General features: G+C 52.2%; 1 protein-coding gene across 1 annotated transcript; it reads left to right on the top strand.

Moving 5' to 3' along the window:
- Window positions 1-1617: 1617 nt before the first annotated feature.
- Window positions 1618-2634, top strand: LOC128801425 (zinc finger protein 3-like). The gene is made up of 4 exons (XM_053967299.1): window positions 1618-1669; window positions 1856-1938; window positions 2044-2309; window positions 2421-2634. The coding sequence occupies exons 1-4, from the start codon at window positions 1618-1620 to the stop codon at window positions 2632-2634; spliced, it is 615 nt and encodes a 204-aa protein (XP_053823274.1).
- Window positions 2635-9626: the final 6992 nt, after the last annotated feature.

Below are 9626 nucleotides of genomic sequence, written 5' to 3'. Positions count from 1 at the left end.
CAGAAATCAAACTTAAGCCTACATAAAGTGCCTTGAGGAATATTTGCTCTTCCCACAAGTCACTTGTGATGGAAATGCAAACAAATCCCAAACATGAACAAACCGACAATAGAAGCAATTCTGTGGCAATTCCAAACTTCATCGGTTCCTGCACAGCTCCAGCTCAGCTGCTGGCAGGTTCCGATAAAAGAAAAGTGGAAATTCGGCCCAATACAGATTATTAAAAGGAAGGGAAAGCTCTGTGTATCTGTCAAAAAGGTGACAGGGACGAAGAAAATAATGATTCTCACATTTGGCAAAGCCCTGAAACCTGTGAATTCGGGAGTTATTAGGGAATTTAGCTACTTGAACTAGGCTTCTTGTAGGACTTCTGGCAGCCTTGTGTTCCTCACATTGTGGTGAATGATCCTTGTCAGTCTCACTGGTATCATTTGCTCCCTTTCCTCCAGTGATTTGAACAAACTTTTCAAGGAAGGACAACAAAGTATTTTCTTTACACTGGCCACCCACAACAGCCATTTTCCTCATAGGTTCTCCCATAAGTCCCTCAGAGGAAGCTGCATCCAAGTTTCCAAGAATTCCTCCAGAACCAACCACAGCCTCCTCAGAGGAGGGAACCATGCTGTTGTCAAAGGCACTTGGTGTCAGACAACAGTGCCTAAATTCACAGCGCCCAAAAAATGTTGTAATCTGGTTAATCAAATTGTTAGAGAGAAGCCTCTGCCCCAATTAAGGTGCTAACAAGACCAAATCCAAAGTGGATTTTATTGAACAGAACATGTGAGGTAGAGACAGAGATGGAAAGAGCGAGCAACGGGGGGAGAGCAAGGGAGTGACAGGGACAGAGACCTCCCCTGGGGCGGGGCAAGTGTGACATTTTCCCCTGTGTGCATGGCCTTCCCAGGATGGGAGTTTTACACCTGAGCCAGTTTGGGTAAGGGGGGTGGTGTTCACCCCCCACCCCGAGCAGGGATTGCCTCACTCTTTCAGGTGACAATGTAAGATGTAACCAAAAGTATGTTTTCAGTCACCATCTTCAACAACTGTTATAAACAGGTGGGGCAGTGTTCTTTATCTCGGCCATGACTCAGCCCTGATAACGCCCTCCAGGGGCCATCTTCTGTTAATGAGCCATTGAGTGTCACTGCAGGACTGATAAAATTACATCATCCCACTGTGGGATGGTCCGCCCAGGGGGAGGAACCAAGCATTCCTACCTGGATATAATCTCACCCTTGCAACACCAGGAGCACCTTGCCTACTGGATTCCCAGAGGACAAGAGCTCCATAACCACCACTGGAAGTACAGAGGAAGACCAGACCCTTTTGCAGGATTACCCCTTTGACAGAATCACGTTCATCACTCCAACAGGACTGCAGCCACCATTTCATCAGATGGCTACCACCACCCTGACCAATGGTGTGTCAGGTTACATCCTGACTCTGTCCGTGTAAGCCAGGGTTTCTGTATCATTGCTTTGATTTTAATTTCTTATTAAATTGTAATTCTGGATTAGCCTCTCCCCTTGGTTTGCCCTCAAACCAGTACAAAACTCAACGTGCTTATCCCTTGTTTTCCTCCCAAAACAGAATTTCCCATCCCCAAATCTTGGCTGGATGGAGGAGAAGGTTGCGAGGAAGAGAAAGGTGCCCTGGGACAACCAGGCAGGTGAGGAGGAAGTCAGTGCCCCTTTCCCCCTCTCTCCTGCTCCATCTCCCAGCCCAGCATGGCCCCCGGCTGCTGGAGAACCCCGCTGCTGACGCCGTCCTGCTGGGGATGCACTGGGGGGATCTCCTTTCCCTTCCCTTTGGCACGGAGGCAAATCCCATCCTCTCCTTGTCCTTCCTCCCCCAGACAAGGAGCTGAGGATGGAGACCAGGGAGGACAAATCCCCACAGCAGAACCTCGTGGCAGAGGCTGTTTTGAGCGGCTCCATGGTGCAGGAATCCAATGGGAAGGAAGAGCCCCAGAGATTCCACAGAATGAGGGGCTGCAAACCCAGCCCAGGGTGCTCTGAGGAGGAAAGACCCACCCTGTGCCAGGACAGTGGACAGAGCTTCAGACAGAGCTCGGAGTTGGTGGTCCATGAGCAGCTTCATGATGGGGAGAAGCCCTACAAGTGCCTGGAGTGTGGGAAGAGCTTTAGGCGGAGCAATACCCTGATCCGCCACCAGATGATCCACACTGGGGAATGGGCCTACGAATGTGGGAAGTGTGGGAAGGGCTTCAGCTTCAGATCCAACCTCATCATCCACCAACGCATCCATACTGGGGAGAGGCCCTATGAGTGTCCTGAGTGTCAGAAGAGGTCTCACACCAGCTCAGATCTCCTCTGCCACTAGCAGATTCACACAGACGAGAGGCCATTCCACTGCCCTGACTGCGGGAAGAGCTTTAAGCACAACTCCCACCTCATCAGGCACCGGCGCATCCACACCGGGGAGAGGCCTTACGAGTGCCCCACATGTGGGAAGAGGTTTCAGACCAGCTCCAATTTCCTCCTGCATGAGTGGATTCACACCGAGGAGAGGTCCTTCTGCTGCCCTAACTGCCGGAAGGGCTTCAAGCACAACTCCACACTTGTCAGGCACCGGCGCATCCACACTGGGGAGAGGCCCTGCGAGTGTCCCTAGTGTGGGAAGAACTTCCCCCAGAGCTTGAACTTGACCAGAAAGCAGTGGAGTCACCGGTAAGGGAAGCCCTGCAAATGCCCCAACTCCAGGAAGAGCTTCATGCACCGCTCCAGCTTCATCTCCCACTGGAGAACCCACACTGGGAAGAGCCCTGGTGACCCATGTTCCCAGTGATCCATGCTGGCAAGACACCTGTACCTTCTCCTGCCCCTGCTAATGGCATTATGTGGGAGTGAAGAACATGAGGGTCTGGCCATGGCCCTGTCATGACATTCACTCCCACCTCAGGTCATTGCCAGGGGCAGGAAAGGGACTCTCTCTCTCTGTCCCTGAGGAGAAGGGTGTCCTTTCCAGGCAGGAGGAAATACGTGGCTGGGAAGAGACAGTTGGTGGTGATGTAGTTTTCCCTGTAAATAGTTTTTCTTATCCCTTCTGTTATCAATATAGTTTCTGTTCCTGTTTGTTCCTTGTCTCATTGCTATTCCCAGTAAATTGCTCTTATCCCAGCCTGGGATCTTTGCCTTTTGTGCTTTCCATGGGAGGTGGGAGGGCAGTGAGCAGCAGTGTGGTTTTAGTGGCAGTAGGAAATTGGGGAATCCCATTCCTGAACCCCGGCTTGTGGAAACCAAGCATCCCAGCTGGTGCCAGCCTTGGTGGCCACGGCAGCAGCCTTGGGAGCGGGTCCCTGGCTGGGGCTGTGGGAACCTCTTCACTCTGGTGCCCAGGGACAGGAGTGGAGGGAGCGGCTGCAGCTGAGTCGGGGCAGGCTCGGGTTGGATCTCAGGAAAAGGTTTTTGCCCAGAGGCTGCTGGGGCACTGCCCAGGCTGCACAGGGAAGGGTCACAGCTCCAGGGCTCTCTGAGCTCCAGCAGCGTTTGGACAGCGCTGCCAGGCCCAGGCTGGCATTGTTGGGGTGTCCTGTGCAGGGCCAGCAGTTGGCCTCGAGGATCCTGATGGGTCCCTCCCTCCCAGCTCAGCCAATTCTGTGGCTCTGGGATCCCATGACCCTGGGGATGGGACTGCCAATGGTTGCCATGGCAACGGGCTCTGGCTCCAGGCCTGAGCTGGTGTCCATGGCAACCACCCCTGGCATGGGGTCTCCATGGAGCTGCCCAGGGACTGACCATAGCAACAGGGGATGGGGATGGTTGCCATGGAAACTGACCATAGCAACAAGGACTGGTGATGGTTGCCATGGAAACTGAGCACAGCAACAGGAGGTGATGATCGTTGCCATGGAAACTGACCATAGCAATGGGTCCTGGTGATCCTGCTGAGGATCAGATTTATCACAGGCCCTCAGAGGGGTTCCATGGGGATTTTCCAAGAGTCTCCAGGCTGTTCAAGAGCGGGAATGTCACAGGCAGAGACAGGGGCTCCATGGAGACCTCCCAGGAGTTTCTGGGGATGGTAAAGAGCTGTGTGGCCAGAGGCACTCACAGCCATTCCATGTCTGGTGACATCCCAGGGCACCTTGGGCTGTTCAGGCACCGATCTGTCACAGGCACTCACGGGGGCTCCACGGTGACATCCCAGGAGTTCCCAGGCTGCCAAAGAGCCAGGATGGCACAGGCAATCACAGGGGTTCCTGGCATGGGCAGAGAGGGAGCTTCAGGCAAAAGCTTTATTTCTTTATTGGAGAAACTCCTGCTGAGTCATGAGGTGGAGAAATGACACCCAGCAGCCACCATGTAGCCTCAAACCCCTGCAGGACCCGAGAGAGGAGACTGGGAGTGACTGGATCCAATCCCAGCCCCACAATTTGTCAAAGGTATAAAAGATTGGACAGGTGGAATAGGACCTTAACGCAATTTGTCCCACAGGATTAATGATGGAATACCAGAAATATTTATATAAATACAGCTCTGATTGATTCTGATCGTGATTAGACAGAAGGATCTTAACCAGAGTTATTTACTCCACAGTCCAGAAGCTATAACAATTATTCTAATATAGTGCTCTGGGAACCAATTTTGAAGTCAACAGGGCCTTGCTGGAGTGGTTTGAGCCCATTGCAGGCAGAGCCTCCTGCTCCAGCAGGAACTGCCTTTCCTGTGCCATGAGCAGGGCAGGTCCCACTGCAGGAAAAGCCCCAGGCCAGCCCCAGCCCAGGGAAGGCCTCGGGCACAAGGGCAGAGTGCCGTGCTGGGAGCTGTGCCAGGGAGAGCCTGAGGCACCAAAGGCACCTTGGCAGCAGCAGCTGCTTGCAGGGCATGGCCAGAAGCCTCCCTTGGCAAGCCGGTCTGGTGGCCAGCACTGCAGAGCTGCTGCCTCAGGGCTCATTTCTGGCTGGGCTCTGGAAAGCCACTTCTGCTCCAGGAGCCTGACAGGGAAGCCATTGGCCCCAGCACCCTGGGGACAAGATATTAATGACAAAACTCTTCATGCCAGCAGAGACAAGGCAGGGGCAGAGGAAAGGGGACAGCCAGGCCCAGGGGACAGGGCTGCGATGGTGATGGCTGTGAGGTCACAGCCCCTGCAACAGACTGGCTGCCCTCAGCAGACATTCTGGCCAGAAGCATTGTGAGGGCACCCAGCACATCAGAGAACCCACAAAACAGGAATTCCATCCTTGGGGAGGGGACGGGGTTTCCCTGTCTCAGGTTGCACAAAGCTCCTGCTCTTGGAGCATTCCTGGGATGAGGCATCCACTTCTCTGGAAAAACAGTTGCAGTTTTGTGCCACTCTGTCCTAGGGTGACGGTATGGTGCGTATCCCAAATCATGTGTTCTGTTTATGCCTGATATTATGTTCTGTGCCTTCAGGCCTGACTCTGAAAGTGAAGGATTGTTTTGTCTTGTTATCAGCCGGCTCACCTCCCCCCATGGTCTGTGTCTAGGAGAGGCTTGGCTGGCTTGCTTGCTTGCTTGCTTGCTGGCTTGCTTACTTTTGCTTTTGCTTTTGCTTTTGCTTTTGCTTTTGCTTTTGCTTTTGCGTTTGCTTTTATTAGTTAGTTTAGCTAGGCAGTCCAGTTCTTACCCTGGACTGTTTCTTTTTCCCTTTCCTTTCCCTTTCCTGAATATCATCTGAACCTGCTCTGGATCTGGACCTGGACCTGGGAAACATCAAGAAACACAGAGAGTCTGCATTTTGTGACCTGCATCAGCCATCCCCAAAGCCAGAGACTGATTGCTGGGTAACCACTCCCAGGAGACACTTTCTGAATTTGTCATCTCTTCAGAACGGTGAAAGAGTTTTGTCATCTGGTATTGTTTTTTTTTGTATTGGGGAGTGTTTTGCTTGTTAAATAAACAGGTTTTTTTCCACTTCTCTCTGAGGAAATCCTTCCCGAACCAGGTGGGGGGAGGGGCCGGGGGGGGCTTGCTTTCTGGGGGCTCCTTCCGGAGGTCTTCTCCCAAATTTGCCCTAAATTAAGACACACTCTCATCATTGTAAAATATTTCCTCCTTCTAATTGACCTACATTCAGCTTAGAGATATTGACCCTTCTTCTGTCCCTGCAAGTTTTGGGAGAAAATAACTTTGATCACAGTTTCCGTTTTCATAGACCTTGGAGAGGACCCAAAAATCTCCCAAGATGGGGTTTGGAGGCCTCATCACATAATCAGCAGGTAGAGGTTGTGGGCTCTGGGCTCAGTAGGGTGGAGATTGAGGACAGAACAGGAGTAGCCTGGGAGAGATTGAAGGGTGGTTTCAGAGAGGCTGGAGCTTTTCTTCATAGAGGACATAAGCATGAGAAGGAAATAAAGACTCCAAGTACAGCTGGGGAGGCCCAGACTGGACACCAGGAGAAAGGAATTTCCCTCCCAGGACAGGGCTGTGGTGCAACATGTCCCCAGAAGGAGCCTGGAGCAGCCCAAGGCTTTGTGTGGCCAGGCAGGGGCAGGCAGGAGGCAGAGCTGTCAGCAAAGGAAGGGGCCAGCCAGGTGGGGCAGCCGGGGGATGAGGACAGCCTGCAGGGACAGAGGCGCAGGGCAGGGACACCGTAGGACAGCCTGGGCTGCAGAGGGCACAGGCATGTGCAGCAGCTGCAAGGCCCTGACAGAGCCAACCTGTGCAGCACTTTGGCTGTGGCTGCTGGCCCTGGGTCCAGGAGGGGACAAGTGACGCTTGCAGGCCTGGGGCCTCATTGCCTCCTTGTCCCTGCTCAGCAGTCACACACAGACACGCAAAGAGAAGTTCAGAAACGGCAGGAAACAAACATTGATGAAGAAGATTGAGTAGGACAGGAGAGACTGTGGAGATCAGGTACCAGGACCAGCCAGCAAAGTCCACTGAGAATCCCCTTCTGCCCATGCAATCCTGGAACGGTTTAGATGGGAAGAGCTCTGCAGTGCTCATCTCACCAAAACCTCACGATGAGCAGGGACATCTTTCGGCAGATCAGGTTGTTCAGAGCCCTGTCCCAGCTGGACTTGAATGTTTCCAGGGATGGAGCATTGACCACCTCCCTGGGAACCTGTACTGCTTTATCACCAACCTCATCATCAAAAATTTCCTCCTTATCCGTTCTTATCTGAACTTCCCTTCCTTTAGTTTAAAACCACTCCCCTTTGTCCTGCTGTGACAGGCCCTACTAAAACCTTTGTCCACCCTTGTATTTCCAATGAGCCGGGTTTCCATGGCAACTGCCAGGACAGGTGACCCAGGTGTCACAGCCAGTGAGGGTTGCCATGAAAACAGTGCCCAGCACGGCCCCTTTCTGTCTGGCTGACCTGGCCTTTGGCCCTGGCGTTTGCTGCTGGTTCCGCGGCGCCTGAGCGGCCAGCGCGGCACAGGGCAGGTGGCCGTGGCACAAGCCCCCACCAAGGGATCCCCTCTGGCTCTGGGCAGTGACAGCAGCCCTGAGCAAGGGGCCCAAGGCAGGTTTCCATGGCAACAAACCATCACAATGGCTCCAGGCCTTGGTTGCCGTGGCACCAAACTAAGGAACGGGTCCCTGTGGCCGTGGCCGTGGCACCTGGCGGCACCAACGAGTGTCACTGCAATTGTACCTCCTTGGAGGCAGCTTGGTCTTGGCACACCCTTGAGGAGGGTGTCTGTTTTTAGTGGGCAACTTGGGAGATTTAGATTGCTTAAAAAAGAAGAAGAAAGCCCTTCTTTGGCTGCGTGCAATGAGTTCTCCAAGCAAAGCAGGCCCCAGATGAGTAAAGAGAGGCAAGACAGGTTGGGGAATGTGGAGCAAGGTTGTCCCCACTGGGTCACATCACAAGGCACAGCTTCTCTGAGCAGGCCAGACCTTCTTAAGAGAATCCCTGGATCACTATGAATCACTGAATACTGCAATCACCTCTGGTAAAAAGAGAACAGTAATAAAATATACCCTTTAAAATAGGAATAAATATCTCTTAGAAGCTCTTTGAAATAATTCTCCATAACTGTAGTAGGAAAACTTACTGATGAACTGCACCAGGCCAGAGGGAAATCAAGGCAGAGCCATGGCTTATCCGGACTTGCTTGATCCTAATGAGCCCCGTGGTGCATTTGGATCTGAGCCCTGGAACCTCAGGCCTCAGAGGAGATTGCACAAACCTTTCCAAAAGTCCAAAGCAGAAGAAAAGCCCAAAGTGTCTCAAAGCATTAATGGGATCCACTGAGGTCTATCCCTAACACAAGCTCCTCATGGACCCCTTGGAGGAGAGAACTGGAGGCCAGGATGGCACAAAAACCTCTCAGAGACTCAAAATGGCACAAAAAACCTCTCAGTATGGAAAGGAATGTTGCCTTCTGCTGAGAAGGCAGGCGACCCGGTTTCAAGACACAGCACAGCAACCCAGCCTCGCCCGGGTCACTCAGGCCACTGACATGCACAGACACCAATGTGGTGGATGGTCAAATGGCTTTTATTATCTTATCTCGTGAGGTTAAATAGTCAAGGGGTCTTACTATGTCAAAGGGGGACGGTGGGTCCGGCTAGAGTTAGTAAGGAGTGGAAAACTACTGGAGTTAGGATGTTGCAGTGTGCAGCTACGCAAACGGAGCAAAAGGGCTTTGTGAATTTGAGATGGGAGTTTCTGTTTCCTAAACCTAAAGCTGGAGTTTCTATTCTGTATTTTTACGTGTATTCATCCTTCCCCCTGGAGTTATTCCCATTGGATTTTACCTATAATGTATTCATACTGGGAATTGTTCTATTGGTTTCACCTTATCTCTTATTTTTCCCTATAAAACCTTTGCCTGGACCCCTGATCGGGGTCACTTGTATGTGCGGCGATCGGGCAAATACAACCTACTTTGGACTGCACAACAAGTGTCCAATCTCTTGAGTCTCTTTATCCCGGTCTTGCTCGCACTCTCTAAACAGCTGTGTCCGTATCAAATGAACCCACAAAGGTGTTTGTTGCCTCTCTCTCTCCGGCGGCTCCCGGAAGCGCCTGGCCAGTGCCCCAGGAGAGAGTGTCCGGGCGAAAACAAGGAAGTCGGAGAGAGAAGAAAAGAACAGAAAGCGACATTAGGAGGGGCTACCTGTCTCAGGGGTGATTGATTACTTATCACAGGATGAGGGGGGAAGGGTCTTGCTTTCCATCACACCTGTCCCTATTTACCACAAGGAAAATCCAAAGTACCTTAAAAATCTTGAGTATCTCAAAGCATTATTGAGTCCCACTGAAAGTCAATACAAAGCTCTCAAGGGACTCGTTAAAGAAGATAACTGGGGCCATGATTGCACAAACCTCTCACAGAGTCTGCATCTAAAGGGAAACACCAAGTACCTTAAAATAACTGAGTACCTTGAAGCATTCATGAGCCCCACTGAGTGCTGTTCCTGACAAAGCCTCTTCAGGGACTAATTACAGCAGATAATTGGAGGCCATGATGGCACAAAGCTCTCAGAGACTCCAAGGCAAAAGCAAAAGCCAAAATCCTTTGAAAAACCTGCAGTCCCTGGGAGCATTGTGGAGCCCTCAGGGCCATTCCTGAGCCAGGCTCCCCAGGGACTCCTTCCAGCAGATCCTTGAGGCCACTGGGATGTGGGCTAGGGGGAGATGCTGAGGGCAGGACAAGGGGCTGACAGTGGCCAGCCTGGCTGGG

The sequence above is a fragment of the Vidua chalybeata genome, chromosome 30 (assembly GCF_026979565.1).
Source record: "Vidua chalybeata isolate OUT-0048 chromosome 30, bVidCha1 merged haplotype, whole genome shotgun sequence".
Taxonomy (NCBI): Eukaryota; Metazoa; Chordata; class Aves; order Passeriformes; family Viduidae; genus Vidua; species Vidua chalybeata.
The sequence above is the reverse complement of the archived record's forward strand: the minus strand, read 5'-3'. Positions and strand labels throughout refer to the sequence as shown.

Excerpts from the sequence above, each read along its gene's own strand:
- LOC128801425 (XM_053967299.1), top strand. The coding sequence starts at position 1,618 with ATGGAGGAGAAGGTTGCGAGGAAGAGAAAGGTGCCCTGGGACAACCAG. Across the intron at positions 1,939-2,043 it reads CTGTTTTGAGCGGCTCCATG|GACAGTGGACAGAGCTTCAG; the intron begins GTGCAGGAATCC and ends ACCCTGTGCCAG. Across the intron at positions 2,310-2,420 it reads TGTCCTGAGTGTCAGAAGAG|GCACCGGCGCATCCACACCG; the intron begins GTCTCACACCAG and ends CCACCTCATCAG.